The 20,627-nt window shown below is 46.0% G+C and overlaps 1 protein-coding gene across 2 annotated transcripts in view; it reads left to right on the top strand.

Moving 5' to 3' along the window:
- Window positions 1-20,627, top strand: part of Npas2 (neuronal PAS domain protein 2) — a 179,764-nt gene that overhangs the window by 123,571 nt on the left and 35,566 nt on the right. For both annotated transcript variants that reach the window (XM_041655918.1, XM_041655917.1), the window contains exons 7-12: window positions 485-598; window positions 11,096-11,214; window positions 11,935-12,017; window positions 12,722-12,828; window positions 15,486-15,633; window positions 17,630-17,714. In XM_041655918.1, the coding sequence (XP_041511852.1) occupies window positions 485-598; window positions 11,096-11,214; window positions 11,935-12,017; window positions 12,722-12,828; window positions 15,486-15,633; window positions 17,630-17,714 (656 nt within the window). The remainder of the gene's footprint in view (window positions 1-484; window positions 599-11,095; window positions 11,215-11,934; window positions 12,018-12,721; window positions 12,829-15,485; window positions 15,634-17,629; window positions 17,715-20,627) is intronic.

Genomic DNA, 20,627 nt, shown 5'->3' with positions numbered 1-20,627 from the left:
GGCCTCGGTGCCTGCTTACCACGCGCCGCTTAACGAAGCATACGCAATTGCAGGCGGTAGCAAAGATGCTTGCATTTGCTCAGGCCCCAGTCCATTTCCGTGCATAATTGGTCCCGTCGTACATCTGATTTCCCTTCAAAGCAAAGCAAGGAAAGATTAAATTAAAGAGAGTGGCTCTATACGAGCAGCTTTATTTTAGTACGGCATGTGAAAACAACCAGAACTAATCGATGCCGACACAACCAACCACAGACATCTGTGAGCAAATTGACTAATTGGGTCCAAGTATAGAATACGGAATATGGATGAGCTATGGAGAGACAGGCCCGTAGCTTCCAGGGTTAGAAGCCAGATCCGACAGTCCGTTATAGGAAGAAATCCACGCAAGCCACGCGTGGTGTAGATCATGAAGGCACGACTTGTTTAGGCTGGCGTCTGTGTAACCTTTCCTCTCCCTTTCTCTCTCCTCCCTTTAACGGCCCAGCTGACAACGATTTAGAGTTTTATTGCCACCTTCTCAGAGGCAGCTTGAACCCAAAGGAATTTCCAACTTATGAATACATAAAATTTGTAGGAAATTTTCGCTCTTACAACAATGGTAAGCTTTAATTGTCCTATCCTTTCCACGGTATCTTTTATCATGCAAAACATGCACAGGAGGTCCTAAGAATTATTTCATGTCTGCATTTGGGTTTTCCTGTCCCCGGGACCGTGTGTGTGTGTGTGTGTGTGTGTGTGTGTGTGTGTTCATCAGTGTTCTCTCCCATTCAAGAACACATACACACACCAGTTTGTGCCGGTTTGCACATGCACCCTCAACTGTATGAGTTCTGTTTATTTGTTTTCCGGCTGGTGGAATAATTTTGTGCAGTGAGAAATAGTTTACAGTTAATAAAGAACAGACCCAGCCTACTTAGTCTACCAAGCAAGCCTGAATTGTGACACCCGGATCTGCCCCTTGCTCCCTGCATGTTTATCTCTCCCATACATTCCCACTGTGAGCCCAGTTTAATAGATCTGGCTCAAGATCACTCGCTAAGGCCCTTGTGCACACTAAAAGGCCTGTTTTACCATGAGTCAGGAATCTACAACGGATCAATTAGCCGGCAAAAATCAGTCTTATTTCCAGAAACGACCCAGACAGCCAATTGCCCAGCCTCTAACGGCAGAGACACAAACTCTAAACCAGACCTGAACATTCATTTTGACTTGTTACCTATGCAAAATGGAAACGCAGGTCTAATGCCAGAAATTTCAAACCCAGGTCCTATTCTGAGCAGAGCACAAAGGGCCTGATTCTTTAGTTGTTATGGCCCTCAGACTCAACACAAAACAGATAGCACTGGAAAAATCTAATATTATATAAAGAAAAATAGGAGACGACATTGATGGGAAGTGGGGGAGGAGGAGAGAAGAGGAGAAGGGAAGGAAACCAGAGGAAAGAGAGTAGGATGCTGAGCTGCAGAGCTGAGGAGGAGGGCCTGTGGGAGGCACAGGGAACACATGAGAACAGCTCTAACTTCTGCTGCTTGGGTTACTACTCTTTGACTCGAGACCCACTTGAGGCTGTTGCCCCAGCCAAATTAGTCCCAGGTTCCAATGGGACAAACCAAAGTCCTGGCACCGCACTCTATTGCTGAGGCTAACCAGGATTTTTTTCCCTTCCACCCTAAATGATCCTTGGCCGCATGGTATTTCAGTAGACACACATGCTTCATTTAAAAGATGGCTAAGTAGAGGAAACCTGTCAGAGTGATTTTCAGGTCCTTGTGCAGGATTTTTTTTGCCTGGAGAGTGGCCTCCATGTTTGACTTGGCCCTTCAGAGGACCAATCTATCCAGCGATCCATGTGACTATGATGGTAAGTGGGGGGAGGGGCGATTCGTTCTCCTCTGTGGGCCCCTAAGTATACACAAAGCCAAGGCCTGACCGTGTCCGATCTGGCTGATCAGAAAGGCGTGGGCAAGCTTCATGAGGTAGCCTTAGGAGCCATCCCATAGAAGTAAGTGGTAGCTTGCAGGCTGCCTGACTGAAGACCCCTGGTAGAAAAGCCAATGTTGTGCCAGCCCCAGAACAGTGATTCCTTGAATGAGGCAGCTTGTCAAAATGCAAATTCTTAGGCCACGTTCAAAAATGCTAGTCCAGCAGACCCACAGCCTAGGGTCACGCAGTTGGAGAGGGCTGGAGAGATCCTGGCTCCAGGAGTCCTGGACTTCATGAGTTCGTTATCGTATCATTCCCTAGAGACAAATAGTGCTCCTTCCCCTCAGCTTTATCATTGAATGTAAGTGGACATTTAGAATAGGCTTAAAGTGTGGATGCTGATTTGTTCAACCCCAAACTGAACTACGATACGATCCAGTCACCCCACTTCTTAGTACATAGCCAAAAGAAGTAACAGCAAGTGCTTGAAGAGGTATTTGTGCATCTGTGCTAATAGAAGCATTAAGCGTCATTGCCAAAAGGTAGAAGCAGTCCAATTGTTCATCCGTGGGTGAAAGGATTTAAAAAAAAAAAAAGTGTGCAGTATCCCTACAGCAGATTATTACTCCACCTGAAAAAGAAGGCAATGTTGATGCATGCGGCAATATAGAAGAGCTTTGAAAAAAAAGCACGATGCTAAGTAAAATAAACCCGTCATCGAAGGGCAGACATTGTGGGATTCCATGCATATGAGGTTCCTAGTATAACTAAATCCATAAGGATAAAGTAAAGGGTATCTGCCCAAGGCTGGGGGATGGGCTAGTGGGGAGTTGCTGAGTAGGTGTGCACCTTCCATTTTCTAAGGTACAGTTCTAGAGATGGATGGAGGTGGTTGTGCACAGAGATGCTTAGCTGTATATTTAAATGCAGGGTGGGCCTGGAATGTGGCTCGGTGGCATGCTCAGTCCCCAGCACCAACAAGAAAAAGGCTAGTGTTAAACCGATACGATAGTGATTTATCACACTATCTGAAACAGGTGTCCCTGTTGGCTGTCATGGCAACTGCTACCATTGAAGACTATCCTAAATGGCCGAATGCACAGAGGGAAAAGGCACGGCATTCAGACTGAGTACTCTGGGATGCTGCTCCTACATGGCCCTGTGCCAACAGTACCCATGATCAGGTCAAAGGGTCACTTGTGGCTGGCTGGTGAGCCGCCATCCTGCACCCCGTGAATTTATGTGTTTCCCTTCCCAAAAAAAAAAAAAAAACCTTCCAAATAGCCCTTCAAATCATCCTGTCACGCATCACATCTGAGAAGGCTTCAAGAAAATAGGCTTCCTTCTGAATACCTGAGCTGTGTTTTCATCTTTTATCTTTTAAGTACCAAGGCTTTATTTTCACTTCAAGCTGAGACAGTGTTTGTTGCTTGAAAGAATGTGTGGAAATTATGTGTGACTTTTTTTTTTTTAACTGTTGCTGCAAGACACATGCAGCATCAAAAGCAGAAATGTTGAAGTCAAGAACGTCATCTCTCTCCAGACCTTCTTGGGTAGGCTGACGTTACAAAGGTTTGGTTGGCGCAAGAGTCCCCAAGTGTAAATGGAGACCTTGGCACAAACGCAAAAGAGCGCAAGTGAAATGTGTAGGCTGGCAACAGTTTTTTTCTTCTTCTTTACATATCAATCCCAGTTCCCCCTCCCTCCTCTCTTCCTGCTCTCCCCTTCCCCCACCCCACCCTCATGCACCCCTCAGCTCCTCAGAGAGGGTGAAGCCTCCCCTGGGGAGTCAACTAAGTCTGTCCCATCACCTCACTGAGGCAGGACCAAGGCCCTCCCCCCAATCCACACCACCCCACCACCAACAACAACCCCGCCTCTATGCTAAGCAAGGTATCTCTCCATAGAGAGTGGGCTCCACACAGTCAGTTCATACGTTAGAGTTAGATCCTGGTCCCACTGCCAGGGACCCCACATACTGTTTAAGCCACGCCATTGTCACCTGCATTCAGAAGACCTCGTTCGGTCATAATTCAAACATAATTAGACACAAATTCTAATGCCCTTTTCTACCGCAGTAGGGTGACTAGGGATAGCAGTACTATTTCACTCATTTAAAACTCTAGAAGAAAGGAACTCGGTGTTTGTCACCAAAAAGAAGTGATCAGTGTTTGAGGAGGAACCAATGCTTACCATGACTTGAACACTGTACAACATACATGAAGCATCATCTAGTTCCTCCTTAGCATGTGTAGTTGTTAGATATCAACTTAAAATACAAGGGCTAGTGTAGAACTGGGTGATGGAGGTGGCAGGCATGGGACCCTGGGTTCCATCTGAGCAAGAGCAGAGGAGGGACAGGATGATTCTGAGCCAATGAGAGCTTTTGGAGACCCTCACAGTGCAACATGAGGATCCTGTCTGCTTTCTTGTTGACCCTGGATAACACTTTGATTTTCCCCCAGTTTCCTGACCTTGGCCAAGGGAGTGCAACGGAAGGGAGAGAGGGAGGGAAGGAGGGAGGAAGGGAGCGAGGGAGCAAGGGAAACATAGAAGAAGGAGAGGGGAGTACCTTTGTCCCCACTGGTGAGATTATGCTTTCTCATAGGAGTTTTGGGACCACCCATTCACCTCTGCCCACCACCCAAGTTTGTTGGGCAGCATAAACAGCAGAATTGCCCAAAGGCTTGAGCAAAATGTCATATTGTATATTTGTTGGGCACCCCTTAGGAGATGATCATTGGCCCCAATGCTCTAGGAAGAAGGTATCAAACATAAGACTTTTTAACATGTGAAGAAATATATGTTGGGAAATGAAACAAGAAATGAGTCTTTTCAGAAGTGTTCACTTGAGGACAGTTTCTGACCTGCCTGGCAAAAGGCTCCTGAAGAATACAGACTGGGCTAGGTGACCGCAAGTCCCGTCCTTTCCCAGGAATCCTGGCTGGTGGAGAGCATGGGGTAGCCCCTGAATGCAGGAGTCCTGCCTTCCTCTGCCCTGAGTGTTGACGATTTCTAGAGCATCGCGAAAATAAAAAGACTGTTTTTGAACTTTGGCTGTCCTGTCCAGATGTTCTCTCCAAAGAGAGACAAGGAGAGACACTTTTGAACAAACATACTGCTTTTTCTCACTCTTCTAACTAAATACGGGGGTCAAGAGGACCTTCCTAAACTCCATGTACCCAAGTGCCATATCCCCTACCCTACCGCTACAAGAGCGTGGAGGAAGCAGCTAGAGACGCATCAAGAATACAATGAACATCTTTGCTTTCAGGGGTCATAAGAAGCGGGCTCTACTCCTGATAGGTCATTTCATGGCAAAAAGAAAGCCTTTATTGGGTCCTCTCCCAGCCTTGGACTTAAATGTGCATCTGACTGAAATCCAGAACACAGTATTTCAAAAGTTGCTGGTATGGTTCCAAATAGGTCACCCTCAGCAAACATTCCACCCTGGGCTTTCCAGAAACCACACACCAGAGTATAAAAGTTTCCCTTGCCCTCATTCTACCTAGTTGCCTCTAACCACAGCACCAGATTGAAGTGCTGGCAAAAACCGGAGCCTTTCAGCTTCTAACACTTGGTTCCATGTGTTCCCTGGGGTTTCTGTAGGTTGCCTGGCTTTGAGGTTGCTGCTTCTGCGTTTTGTTTCTTCCCTGTGCTGAATTAATTAAGATGTCTTGGTTTAAGAGATCAAGGCAGAGACACACCAAATCTCCCTGGATACAGAGGCAGGGGGTTGGAAATCTCTTATTCGGTGTCTTGATGTGAGCATCTCTGGCCCCTCAGCACTAGAAGGGAAACATGCTCCTCACTCAGCCATGCTGCATTGAGTCCTCCCCCAGTGGAGGTCAGCTATCAGATTAGGCAGCAGTAGGTTTCAGGTCATGGTCAATAACAAGCCATGATCCTGCACAGTCATCTCAAGTCCATATTACAATGGAGCGATAAGGATTGGGCAGATATTCATCAGCTGCGTCTTTCCATTTGCTCTCATCAGAGAGTGACTTCATATGCAAGACGGCCTATAATTTTAACTGAAAATACGCCAAAAATATCCAGACAGGATGAGGAGCTCAAGAAGTTGCTCAGTTTCCTCAATACATGAAGAATTTACCGCTACCCACACCACCCCTCAGGGGACGTCTTAATTCCATCACCAAAGTCCTCCGGTCCCCTGAAAATACTCAGTGAATGGCAGGAAGTAGAAGAAATTGGAGTAAGACATACAGTTGCCCTTTAGAGCAATGTTCTTTCCTCAGCTCACCAAACTGCAAACCCAGCCTTCTCATGGAGCTCTTACTTCTCACCACACAGACCTGGCAGAAACAAAATAGCCAAGCATTATGTGAACCAGGTAGGTGGTGCTCAGGCCAGGAAGTAGCAGTGTGTGTTACTGTCGCCCAAGAACATTTTTATTTGGCTGTTCAGAACATACCCAATAAAGCATGCTGTGAGCCAATATCTGGCTGTTCTGAACATACCCAATTAACCATGTTGCAAAGTAAAAAAGCATAAATCTGAAATTGGCATTCATTTGTATGAGACGATGCCCAAAATGGACTGAAGAATATTTTCCTCCCAATGGTCCCAAAACCCAGAAATATGTAGGATATCTGTCAAACATAGGGGGTTGGAAAATTTCTCCTTCTGCAGAGCGAACTCATCTCTGATTGCTAAGTCATGTCTTCCCAAATACCCATCAGCCTGATCCTCATTTGTTTCAAGAAACCCAGAAAGCTACCCTTTACTTTCTGTGTGGACTAGTGTACGCTTTCCCAGAAATTCTGCAAGTAGTTAATCAGCAGCCTATCTCGGGAGAGTCGACTGCGCTATGAGCTGAGTGGAGCAGGATCAGGGCATCTTTTTCCTCCCCTTTGCTGCTAGCTAACATCTGCTGTTAGTGCTGACCCTTTCCGCCCCCACCCCGGTGCTGTCCTAAACCCCTTAAGACAAGTTCTCCTGCTACCTGAGGTCTCCCAGCCTTGTGTCCTTATCATGACTGATCTGAGAGGTCAGCTTTGCCATGGGACGGACTTGGGAGCCAACGTCAGGTATGTTCCAAGGAAGTTAGACAATCTAAATACCCAAAGAACCTTGGGAGTTTAATTTTAAGACTCCCGAGAATGCCAACCCAAGACAACTCGTTCAAGGTATTTAAGATAGAGATGATATTGAATAGCTCAGAGCCTGAGAACCTTTGGACCAAACATTTTAGTTTGAAGATCCGTAGCAATGTCACCATGCATCTCTCCAGATAAACTCTTCAGTCCTCTGTTAGGCACTGCCGCTGTTTGTCAACCTTTGATGGCCATTGTATCATGTAATTCCCAGACACTATCTTAACCCAGGCCTTCTTTGGACCAGTGTTTATCCATCAGCCGGGTAGTGAGCTAGCCTATTCAGGCTTCTAGAACCCTCCCACAGTGCCAGAGTAGAGGAACTCCGAAGGAGAAGCCACCCCAGGGTTCCCAAGTCTGTGTGCTAGTTACTGACAAAGATCAGAACGTTCCTTCCTGGACTGAGCCCTAAGCTCAGTTTGAGCATCAAGTAGAAGTCATCCTTGAGACATTCTCCAGAAAACCTGTGCTGAGAACTAGCTCAGCGTTGGAAATAGGAAGTAAAGCTTGGCTCCCATATGGGAAAGGCCCGCTTACCCAGCTTTTGGCAAGGGTAGCATCAATTTTAAGTAAGCAGACTCTAGAAAGAAAATGGAGCAAAAGAGAAACACTCCTCTATATCACGAGTTTGGGAGACCAGAGGAAGAAAGGCTGTACAGACAGGAGGTGGCAAATCCTCCTGAGGCATACGAAAGCCAGTTGTAATTAGATGTATTCTTTCTATTATTTAAATTGAAATAGGTAATTGAATCCTTAATTAATGGCTTTAAACTGCCTTGGGATCTGAAGTGCCAGAAAGATATTCAGATGCTAAGTACGGCTGCGAAGGCCGGGTGTACGGTATGCATGTGTGTTGCCTCTGGAACACGTGAGGGGCCTTGTGCTTCAAGGAAAAAGTCATTTCACACTTAACCAGCACTGTGTGAGGGAGTGTCCTTCCCTGACTTCCTCTGCAAGGCCTTCGTCTTGGCCTTGACTAGAACATTCACCCCAGTTTGCTGCCTATCACCCTGGATCAGGCTCTCAGGTATTTAAGATTTTTTTTGGTGGGAAAGCTGGTTGAAAAAAAAAAAATGCAATTTGGGGCCCGTCTGTAGAATATGCATCTAAATGCAGGCTACCAGTAATAATGGAACTTCCCTAAACAAGGATGGGGGCAGAGCCAGGGATTTTCACCTTTGAAGCCTTTGAAGTTATAAAAGAGCAGATAAAACTGGGCTGGAAGGCAGCCAGGCCAAGTGGAAAGTCTGCAAAATCCCACTAATGTCCACCATGCCAGTCTCTGCCCTCCTGAGGGAAGGAGCATGCCTTAGGCAGGTGTTTCCCTCTTCTCCAGCTTCTGTCCACTCCTCACAGGAAATCAGGGAGAAGGCTCTTGCTGGCAGCGTGTGGGTTTAGTAGCCAAAGGGTGGCTCAAGCCAGGTGCATCAGTTTCGGGGAGAAGGCGGCCTTCTTAAGTTCCTAGGGAGACCTTGGAAGCTTGTCTCCAAGGTCTCAGCATTCCAGAAAGAGCCAAGAGAATTTTATTAGGTCATTATCTGGCGGGGTAATGTCTCTTCAATTCAAGCAGAGAGTATTTCACATCTGGGAAATTTTTATTGTCTTTTTTTATTGCACAGATGTTCACATCTGCAGACCTTCCCTTATGTGGGATTGTTTTCCTTTCTCTTGATAAATCTCTTGGCTCACCCCACAAAACGAATCTACAATAGTCTTAAGTCAGCTCATGACAGATGTAAACTCTCTCGAGACCACTATTTTTTATTTTACTCACTTTGTATTCATGTTTGGAAACATTTATTAGTATTTATGTGAGTGAATTCAGAGAATGTGTTTGGTAAAATGAATTTATTCATGTTAGCGGAGAGCAGACCACATTATAGATTCATTTACAAACCTGTAAGTATTTAAAAAAACCAAAAAAATGATTGGAAAGCTAAACTATAATCCTGCAGATCCCATTTTAAAATGGATTTGGTTTTCTGATGTTCCATGTGCTATTGGTTACATTGGAAAGCATAATGATGCTGAAATCTGTGAGTTTAGAAGGCACAGGTTATGCAGACACCCCTCAGTATTCATTGGGGATTGTTTCCGGGTACCTCAGACATACCAAAACCATGAGTGCTCAAGTCCCTGTATAAAATAGTGTGGTATTTTCCTATCTCCCCTCACACCCCCGATATGTTTAAAACCATCTCTAGATGACTTTCAGTGCCTAATAAAATATAAATGCTACATGGTTTTACTGAATTGCTTAGGGAATAATGATGTTGTAAGTGTGTGTGTGTGTGTGTGTGTGTGTGTGTGTGTGTGTGTGTGTTCCATAGATATGTAGTGGCTTCTTTCAGATATTTTCAAATATATGGGGTCCACAGTTGGTCCAGTGTACAGACTCAGAGGCCTCAGCTGTGAAGGACCAACTGTAACCAGCCACATTTTTTAAAGGAAAGGTCATGCGGCCTGCTCCTCTAGGGATCTTCAGCCCTGACCACATCATGGCTAGTCAGTGGAGGTCTGGAAAGTACCCATGACTGAATTATGTGATCTGGGCGGAACCCAAGTTACCAAACCAGAGGACGCAGGGGAGCCAGCCACACACTGAAATTTGAGGATTCTATGGCTGGGCCAAGTTGGTTATTTTCATAGTTAACCAGGTTCTCTCCTCCCCTCAAAAATTCAATCTACAGATAATAGAATTTCTCTGGCCCAAAAGGTCATGTAGTTCTTCACAGTTACCCTGAAGAAAGGTCTGGTTGTCCCCATGAAGAACCCAGGGGGATCATAGGAGGACATTGGAGCCTGATTCCAACACATTGGTGGATGTGAATTTAGATCCAAATCCTTTATCCCCTGAGAACTGGACTTAGGCAAAGACCTGTGGGACAGTCAGGTGACCTTTCCAGACCTCAGTTTCCCCATCTAAAATGATGGCAGTCATGTCTTCTTAGACTCTTGAGGAAAACGACAGACTCGTGGAGAGAGATGTCATCACATTTTGTTCTACTTGTTGACATTTAGCAAGTTTAAAAGTTATTTTGGTTCAGGGTTTCTGAGGTTTCAGTCTGTGATCCACTGTCCTGTTGCGTTGGGGCCTGTGGTGAGGAGGATGGTCACATCAGGGAGCACAGAGTACAGAGCAGAACAGAGGTGTATAATCCATGCCTGGAAGAGAGAGAGTATGGATGAAACCAGAGTCTCATAATCCATTTTGAAGGCCGACCCCAGGAGTCAAGAATATCCCAAGTGTATCCCTCAAGGTTTTCCCACTGCCCAATAGCATCAAACTAGAAATTAAGCCTTTACCCCATGGAGGGCATCCCAGATCCATCCACAACCACCTAAACTGCAAGGACAGCTTCTCGGTGATCTGGCCCTGTATCATCCCAGACTCCCAAAAATGAGATTTGAGACAGAGTCCTTGATGCTTGCGAAGCCACCACTTCTTCTCCTGGGACTATCAGCAAAGGAAACACCGCTGGACAATGTAATTCACCCTTAAAACATCAAAGCCAGCATCCAGGCCCTTCCTTGAGAACAATGATTCTCAACCTGTGGGCTGTGACTTCTTTGGGGGTCTAACGACCCTTTTACAGAGGTTACATGTCAAATATTTACATTACTATTTATGACAGTGGCAAAATTACAGTTATGAAATAGCAATGAAAATAATTTTATGGTAGGGGATCACCACAACACGAGGAACTGTATTAAAGGGTCGCAGCATTAGGAAGGTTGAAACCCACTGCTATAGAAGGAGGGCCTTTTATTGGAGAGCAGTTTTCCCAACACAAGAAGCAAATTCTGAATAGCTAGTAGAAGTGAGGGTCAGTGGGGGTCTAGTGGCTTCAATTCCTAGTTCAGCCAGGAAGATGGCCTCAAACAAGTGCCTCAATTTCCTTATCTGTGCAGTAGGAATAACAGGCTTACCTACCTCCTCAGGGTGCTGTAAAAATGGAGCGAGGTAACATGCCTAAACTGAAAGCAGGAAGTGCCAGGTAAAGGTTAGCTATTGTCGCCAGGCAGGGCTAACCTGTGCGTCTTCCTCCCACCAGTGCCTAGCCCGTCCTGTAATGGCTTTGACAACACCCTCTCGAGACCTTGCCGTGTGCCGCTAGGAAAGGAGGTCTGCTTCATCGCCACCGTGCGTCTGGCGACACCGCAGTTCTTAAAGGCAAGTTCCCAACAAGTGACATCACAATGTGGACCTATTTCAATGGCATCACATTTGGTTACATGTCATTAATGATCCTTACCGAAGGGAATAAAATCACGATAAAGTTAGATTTAAAAATTAGTTTTCAAAACTCTAAATGTCTAGGCTCTGGTCTGCCCCTAGGGCCCATCCCAAAGCCCCAGGTTCCTGTGGGATTTTGGTTTGAAGGCAGTACCCGTTGGTGATGAATCTATAAAGATATCTGGCCAGGTTTCATATCTTTGCACCATCGTTAGGCATATGTTTTGAGTAGGTAGACCTCAGACTGTGAGTCAAAAAACTGAGAGCCTTTATTGTATTTTCCCTTCTGTGGTCACACTTCCTATCTCTGATACAAATGTGATGGAATTAAATTCGTGATTCGAATTCAGAGGAAAAGTCCTCACCTCAAGTTTTCTACACGGCCAGATAATGGGAAGGGGGTGAGGCACAGTTTGGCTTCTAGGTACTTTTCCCAGTTTGTGAAATAAATTTAGGGTCAGCTAATACAGAAATTAAGTACGGATGATGAATTTCAGTCCAGCACCGTTTGGAAATTGGCTCAGAGTCGTTTTAGCTTGGGTTACCCATCATTCAATTCCTTTTGAACCAACCAAGGGTGAGCATTTGGCACCCTGAGCAACATTCTGGTTTGTTTTTTTTTTTTTTTTTTCTCTCTCTCTTCCTTTTCCAACACAGGAAATGTGTGTAGCTGACGAACCTTTAGAGGAATTCACTTCGAGGCATAGCTTGGAATGGAAATTTTTATTTCTGGATCACAGGTTTGTGAGAAGAAAAACATATTTGAGTTGGGTCCTTTTCAAGAGTTGTTTGCAGGAGCCAGGCTCCGCTTGGGAGAATGAAGTCCAGCCTGGTACATTGAAGGGGAAGGACTCCTTGGCGATAAGAACAGTTGTTCCCAGCTAAGGGGAAGGTCGGGATCCCGTTTGTGCCCAGGTCCTATGTTCAGAGTGATGTCTCAGCCCCAAGACATCTTTGGGATGGACCCAACTTAGGCCATTCCTACTTCCTGACTGTCAAAAGCAAATGCGGGGACAGAAATACTCTGATTTCTTTGATCATCTTTGGATCCTGCAGCCCAACGCTTTTGTTCCTACATAGCACATCATTCCCGGTTTGTGAACTAGCAACCATCCCCTCCCTGCCCTTTCATTTTGAGTATTGGGTTGTCCTAGTTGATAGCTGTTTTAAATTCTCCAATATCTATAAGTTCTTGTTAACATTTGGGTCAAGTTATCCCAAGGAATCAAATGCCTGTATGCTGGAATGAGTGAGTTCCTTTTCAATATGGGCTCTCTGATCCTGATCATCATTGCGATACTGCTTTCCTGCCCCTGGTTCTTGATAAACGAGGCCTCCATGGAAACCACCAAGCGTGCAAACTGCCCCTCCTCACCAAGTGTTACAACCAGCTTGTATATTGTGCAGTTTCCTCTCGTAAAGAGTTCCTCTTGCCTCCCTACAGAGCCCCTCCGATCATAGGGTACCTGCCCTTTGAAGTACTCGGCACCTCAGGCTATGACTACTACCACATTGATGACCTGGAGCTCCTGGCCAGGTGCCACCAGCACCGTGAGTACCACTCGCCAGCCCAGCCGGGAGTTGTGTGCTTGCCAAGGGTCCAGATAGCAGGATTCTGTGCAACTGGAAGTCAGCTTGCCACAGTGAGGGCAGGCATGGTGTCCCACGCAGCAATGACATGGGCTAATGGGTTCTTTCACATGCTTAACTCCATGGGCCCTACTTTAACTCGGAATTGGCATTGCCCTGATCCCCAGCAACATCCCACTGTCAACCAGAGGAGTCACATTCTTTAATCCCAATCAAGGAATTAAGGTAGGGTTAGATTTTTCTCCGGACTGCCCACCCAGCCAGAGTCTACTAGGAAATCCAGAAGCAGGTGAATTTGCAAGACGCTGCCAGTGTGTGGCAGAGGTATGCACAGGATCTTGGGGGTGGAGGGGGATTTGGAGGGCCCCTCTACAGCTGATGGAAAAGTCAGAGAGGACTCTGTGCCACAGAAGAGGGGAACATTCCGACAAGCATTCAATGTAGGCCTCATGCCATAGGACAGCAGGAATCACAAACTCTTCTAGTCCACATTTCACAAGAAGAATCAGAAACCAACCACTCAGAGTCATATTTTAGTGCCAGCGCTCAGCTTTGATGAGGAACAGTTTCCCAAACATTGAGCTATGGACTCTGAGCTAACAGACGACAGACACTGGCCTTCAGTAGCTGCCTTGTCTAAAGTGGTTGTTAGGACTTTCTTCTCTGTGCCGTCCTTGCTGACAAGGGAACATGCTGGAGTTGCTGCTAAATCTGTCAGGATGGAAAATTCATCTTCATCTTAACCCTTCATTTCTCAAAAATGTAGCTTAAGCAAGCTATGTAAGCACCAGGCTCCTTCCACCAGGGATCAGGAATGAGAAAATCCGTTTTCACAAGTCCCTGCGGCGGATGGTGATGCACATTCAGATCTGAGGCGCGTGGCTGCTTTAAACCTCTGGCTGCCTCTGCCAGCATAGAGAAGCCTCTCAGGTGGCAGAATCACACTAGGCATCTGATAGACTTGCCCGGCGACTCAGGCAAGAAGTGCTCGCTTTGTAGCGCCCACACATCCACTCTGTCAGGCTTCTCTACTCAGATCCAAATCTGAACAGTGTGGCGAATCCTTTGGCAGCTTCGCTTTCCTAGGTAAGATTCCTCATGACTGCGTTCATTACAAGGCGCTAAATCACTGGCACTGTGGTAATAAAATCCAAATTGGTCCTCTTCCTTGGATCCATAATTTATGCTGCTGCCTCACGTGAGCTAATAAACCACTGGCATGCATTCTGTCCTGTATACCCCCCAAAGGAGCCATCTGCAGATGCAACTATAGAGTCTCTAGGCAGCCATGCCGCTGCAGAGGGAGACCTGGGCTACAGGCATCCATGCCAGACTCTCTGTTCTAAAACGGTGTGGGCTGAGACTCAACTGTTGGTGACAGCTGTAGATGCCCATCAATTGCTGGCTGGCAGGTTTATTTTGGGTCCATTTCTTTCATGTCTGGATGCTCCATCCTCTGTTCAGTTCTTGAAGTCCCAAAGGCATCTCACCTGCAGGAAGAAAATCCCAAGAAAATCAGGGCCTCTTTTTACTTAAATCTCCAGCTGGAAAACCTATCCTTGTGTGCCCTTACGTGAAGAGTTTTTTCAGCCTTAGTGCATTTGGGAACACGTGAAATCACTGTATTAAGAATTCTTCATGTGGCCGGGCAATGGCGGCGCACGCCTTTAATCCCAACACTCGGGAGGCAGAGGCAGACGGATCTCTGGGAGTTCGAGGCCAGCCTGGTCTACAAGAGCTAGTTCCAGGACAGGAACCAAAAAAGCTACAGAGAAACCCTGTCTCGAAAATAAAAAAAAAAAAAGGAATTCTTCATGCGCCAGGCGGTGGTGGTGCACGCCTTTAATCCCAGAGCTCAGGTGACAGAGGCAGGCGGAGATCTCCAAGAGTTCAAGGCCAACCTGGTCTACAAGAGCTAGTGCCAATACAGGCTCCAAAAGCTATGCAGGAAAAACCCTGTATCAAAAAACAAAAACAAAAAAATTCTTCATGCAGGGTGGTGGTAGTTCACGCCTTTAATCCCAGCACTCAGGGATAGATAGATCTCTGTGAGTTCAAGGCCAGCCTAGTCTATAGAGTGTCCAGGACAGGACAGCCAAGGCTACACAGAGAAACCCTGTCTCGAAAAAGCAAAACAAACAAAAAGAAGTAATACTTTTGCAGGGCGGTGGTGGCGCACGCCTTTAATCCCAGCACTCGGGAGGCAGAGGCAGGCGGATCTCTGGGAATTCGAGGCCAGCCTGGTCTAGGAGAGCTAGTTCTGGGACAGGCACCAAAACTACAGAGAAACTCTGTCTTGAAAAACCAAAAAAAAAAAAAAGAAGAAGAAGAAGAAGAAGACGTAATGTAATACTTTTGTTTGACTGAGTATGACCAAGTCAGATCAATTACCTAGTAAGCATGAGGCCCTAAAATCAATTCCAGCACCTCACAGCCCCCCCAGCCCCAAAAGTATCAGATTGTGTGATAATAGTCACTTAAACTACAGCGCAACTAGTGAGATGAGCAATGTTTGGTACCGTGTTCTGGAACTTTTGGATTTTAGTAGTAAGTCTTGGGAGAAGGGTCCCTTTTCAGTGAGCATTGTTACATGCAAAGTCTACTTCTTTTCCTCCTAGTGATGCAGTTTGGCAAAGGGAAGTCATGCTGTTACCGGTTTCTAACCAAAGGGCAGCAGTGGATTTGGTTACAGACCCACTACTACATCACCTACCACCAATGGAATTCCAAGCCCGAGTTCATCGTGTGTACTCACTCGGTGGTCAGGTACCGTCCAGACCGGAAGCCTGGGCCCCTGTGAAGTGCCTGGGAGGGTGGGCGAGGCCACCAAGGGTGTGGGGAAGGATCAGTGACCACCTTAAGGACACCCTGTGTCAGAGGAAAGGCTCTGGCTGTCGTCGGCAGCAAACTGGATGATCAGAACTCGGGCCTCTGCCCGGGTACACGCCCTTCCTCCTCCCGGCTCTGAGACGTGCTATGAGTTTTCAGTCAAGCCCCTTTGAAAGCTGCCAGGATATTATTTAGTAAGTTCCAACTTTACTGACCTACTTACATATTTTTCCCTCATCTCCATCCATCCCCCAACTTTTCCTTGTTGGTGTTTTTGAAAAGAACACTGTTATCTCCAAATAACTCAAACACATACTTTTTTTTTGTTAAGGCTTCAAAAACACCTGTTGGCAGCTGAGGCATATTAGGACAACAGCTGGGCTGCCTGTAGGAACGTGACCCTGGGGGTCCCTAGTAGCTTTGGGGAGCCCTCAGCTCAGGGTGGGTGAGCAGGAATTCAAAGGATAGCAATATGCCCAGCATGGCATGGATGTGGCCTGTGTGGGTTCCCAACTCTCAGAGTTAAAGAAAACGGGTGATTTACCCTCCATCCCAGGAGAGACATGCCAAGAAGACAAGTCATCTAGAGGCTGGCTTAGAAGAGAGACTTTGTGCCCAGCATAGTGTCTGGCTCCAATAATCCTAACATGAGGAAGGCTGAATCAGAAGGATCTCAAGTTTAAGGCCAGCCTGGGATACAGAGTGAGACCCCATTTCAGAAAAAAAAAATCTAATAAAGATAATTAATAGTTCACCCCATATCAAGTGGACTTTGTGTTCGTATATTTTGGCTAAACACTGATGGAAGATATTTTTAAATTGCATTTATAGGAAACATATGCAAGCATGTTTCTTCTCACTGTTCCCTAAAGAGCATAGTATACTAAGTGTGCACATGGCATTTACATTGCCTTAAGTATTAGAAGGAAGTATGCAAGACGTGAAGTATGCAAGAGAATGGACACAGGTGATGTGTAAATGCTACCCCCCATTTTGTTAGGAACTTCAGCATCTGTGGGTTTTAGTATCCAAGGGGGTCCTGAATCTGATCCCCATGGATATTGAGGGACAGGGACAACAGTACATATAAACTATATATGAAGCTGGATACATGCCTATGCATATAGAACGGACTTGCTTAGTGTTTGCCGAGAACAGAGAAAACCGCTGGCCTTCCTTGGCCAATGACCTTGATCTGATTTCATTACATCTTGTGCTCCACTCTCCAATCCATCCTTTTGGATTTCCTCAGCCAGTGTCTTGTGACTTCATGGCCAGGAGTCATCCGCTGCCTCTCAGGCTGTGTCTTTTCCAGTGGGATGCTCGGTCCCCAGGAAGGGAAGATGCTACCCTCCCAAATCATAGGAAGAAGCTAGTTCTAGGAGAGCCTGGGAAGCGAACTGAGCAACTAAATAAGGGGTCAAATGCTCCGGTTTCTCATCCCAGTCACCTCCCCATCCCGCAGCTCCACATAGGGGTTTTTCTACAGTGGTGACAGAATGGTTCCCTAGATTCAGCAGTGACCTGGGTCTTGCTAGTTCTGGCTTTGTTTCTTTATGTATAATTTCATACACACTGTCTATAATGAACATGCTTGAAGCATGGTTTTTAGTCCTTTACATACAGAAGCTCATCAGCAAATAAAAATATATCTTAAATGTTACTGTATCTGGAGGTTTGGGGAAACCAAGGGATAGAATAGTGTGGAAGGAAACAAACCACCCCGGAAATGGAGGTGTCTGCAACATCTTAGAATCTGTGTAAGGCAACTTGGCGGGGATGAAACTCAGACCTCTAAGGAGGTCACAGATGGGTTCTTCTGTGCTGTATACATCATGAGCAGGTTTTATAAAGAGGGCCCCCATGTGCTCCGTTGGATATTGCCCTCCTGGAATGTTCCAACACCACTGTGGTCTGTCTCTTTCCTGAGCAGTTACGCAGACGTCCGGGTAGAGAGGAGACAGGAGCTGGCTTTGGAAGACCCACCCACAGAGACCATGCATTCCTCCGCACTGAAGGTGAGCTTATGCCTCCCTGTCCAGAGGATGAAAACGGACAAGGGCTAAGCAGTGACAGCCACCATGGCTTGTTTTGATCAGTTCTTGGGTAGCAAGAGCAGATTCCTCTCAGCTGAGCACTTGCTGAGTTCCCCATTACTCTTTGTGGGTGCCTGCTCACTTACCTTTCGTGAAGGCCCTATGGAGTGGGCGCTGTGTGCTCTTTTCCCTTAGGTGAGCATGAAAGCGTGGGGATCCAAGGGCACACTTGGAAAAATTGGCTCAGAAGGAGCCTCTGGACCCAAGGGATGGCTTGGCAACTTCTCAGCCTTCCATTGATGGCTATGAAAAGCCCAGTTTGCATTTCTCCCGGAGATAAAATGCTGGGGAGTGATTCCATAACGAACTAGAGTGGGGAACAGTTCAAGGCTCTGTCTCTCCCTTAGACTAAGCTTTGATGTGTTGTTTCCAGTTCCTAGCCTGTCCCTCCTGCTCTTTCTGGTTTTGATTTTTGTAGTGCTGGGAATGGAATCCACACAAAACTACCATCCCATCCTCCATGTTGTTTTTAATTCAGTGTCCCAGACCTTAGTTAATAGCCACGTTGTGTCAGCTTTGTATAAAGAAATCTAGTGTAAAAAAGGGAACTCTGATGCCAAAGAGATCTTTCAGCCTACAAAGCCTTCCTTCCTTTTCCTACCCGGAGTTCTCTGGTACCATCTGACCAGGTTTTTCCTCTGACAAGAAACTGTGATGATCACCTACAAGCAGACCAGAGCCTCAGTCCTTCAAAGGTCATTCATAAAGCAGCAGAAACATTAGAAGACAAAGAGAAAAGGCAGTAAAGGAAAGAATGTTGTATTTCATTAAAACTAAGAAGCTATCAGCTAGAAGGGCCAGTGTTATTTTAAGAAAGCAAAAATTCTGCCAATCAATATGAAATAATGATTTTCTTGTATCAATTATGGAATAAAACCCTTTTTTGGATATGTTGAAAGGTAGTTCAGGGGCCAAGGAAGGAAGAGGAACAGAGGAAAATATATAGCTCAATAAAATCATCTTTATAAAGAATAAAGGTAGTTCTAGGGTGTCCAGCAATCTAGATTCCAGAATCTGACCAAAAGCTTTGTGGCAGCCCGCCAGCCTGTCTGTGATCACCAAAAACGTCTCTCATCCCTTGCCAATGAAACTGGGAGGAAAGAGAAATCCCCTTTAAAGATCAGAGAACAGTGTCTGCAGCGGCCTACCTGCTGCTATTCTGCCTCCGCAAGCCATCATCTGCATCCTTACACGAGGAGGCTGCCATTGCTTAGGGAAGAGTCTGGTACCCAGCTCACCACATCACACACCGTATATCATGGCGGAGAATGGAATTCCGCTAGTATTTGACAAGTTTTCGGCACACCATACATCACAACCAAGGAGCAGGTATAATGCGAACCTAGCCATCAGCCATTCAGAAATTTGTCACTCAGGTTTCTGGGTGACAAGGTATCAGCTCCTTTTGAAGTGGAACTTCTCGGACATTGCTTCTCAAACTATCCGTGGTGATCCTATTTGGGGGAGTTTTAACGTTCCACTGGCTGAGATGTTTGTGAAATGCTATTCCATCGCTGGATTGATATTCAGGCTTGGCCATGGCTATGGCAGCCCCTCAGTGGGCACACTCACTCCCTGAGTGATTCCTCTGCTGAACAGGAATGTGCAGTTCACTATGGTCATGGTGCAATGACCCTGGAACCAGCCTTACCTAAGTAGATTGTCTCTAAGCAGCTATTAGTTCCCACCACACAGACAGGCACATCCTTTTTGGCACAAGCTTGTAGGTCTCATATCAATCACCACAGTCCTCTTTGCAGACACACACACACACATACACGATGGCGGCAACCATCCTTACTGGAACCATGAGTCCAAAGACAGAACAGCACATGAAATCGCATATGTGAAATTGAATACCCAGGTCAGTGGTCATATCACAGTGGGTACTGGCAATTTCCACCTTTCCGAGTGAGAGCAGGACTTAGAATAAACACTACTTTTTCTTCTTCAGATTAAAAAAGCTATTACAACCTTTTTTACATTTGGCCTAAGCCGTGGAGGATGGGAGCCGGGCCACTGTAGCTGCTTTCTCTCTCATCATGCCTTGTTAGATGTAGAGATGGCCTGGAAGCCAGGACCAATTAAGAGTCAGAGATCTAAAGATGAGAGACCCCAGGCTCTTCACCGATGCAGGGAGCAAGCCTGAGCAGCAATATGAGATGTCTTTTGATGGCCTCGTGGTGTTGATCTCGCTGGCCGTGTTAACAGTTCAGTAGTAACCTTATTTCTTTCTGATATCACCTCTCATCTCAGAATCCCCAAATTCCAGGTGATGAGATAATGATTTTAAAGGAAAAACAGAATACACATTCAGTGCGGGGTCGGTGAAAATTCAAAATAGAAGGTGAGACGGTATAGGTAAATGTGGCTGATAAGACATAAGCCTCCTGGCAATGCTACATGGCACATGAGCTTCTACTCTACCCAAATGTATATACAGTGTTGCCAAAAAAAAAATAGAGTATTTTTCTCCATTTCTTCCAAATTCTTCTAAGTACTAGAACTAAAGTCATGTTGTGTCATTTGTTCATGGAGTCTTAATGCTGAAATATGGATTTTCGTATGTGTATGTGTGTGCGTGTCTCTCTGTGTTTCTGCATGTCTGTACGTCTATGTGTCTGTCTGTATCTCTGTGTCTGTGTCTGCATATGTATGTGTCTGTGTGTCTGTGTGTGTATCTCTGTGTGTCTGCGTGTCTCTGTGTGTGTGTCTGCATGTCTCTCTGTGTGTCTGTGTCTGTGTATCTGTGTGTCTGTCTGTGTGTCTGTCTGTGTATCTGCGTGTCTCTGTGTATGTATGTCTGTGTGTCTGTGTGTGTCTCTGTGTGTGTCT

This window comes from Microtus oregoni, unplaced genomic scaffold (genome assembly GCF_018167655.1).
Source record: "Microtus oregoni isolate MIOR12 unplaced genomic scaffold, Mior012 000007F_ref0000211, whole genome shotgun sequence".
Classification (NCBI taxonomy): domain Eukaryota; kingdom Metazoa; phylum Chordata; class Mammalia; order Rodentia; family Cricetidae; genus Microtus; species Microtus oregoni.
Note: the sequence above shows the minus strand (reverse complement) of the source record. Positions and strands in the feature narration are given on the sequence as shown.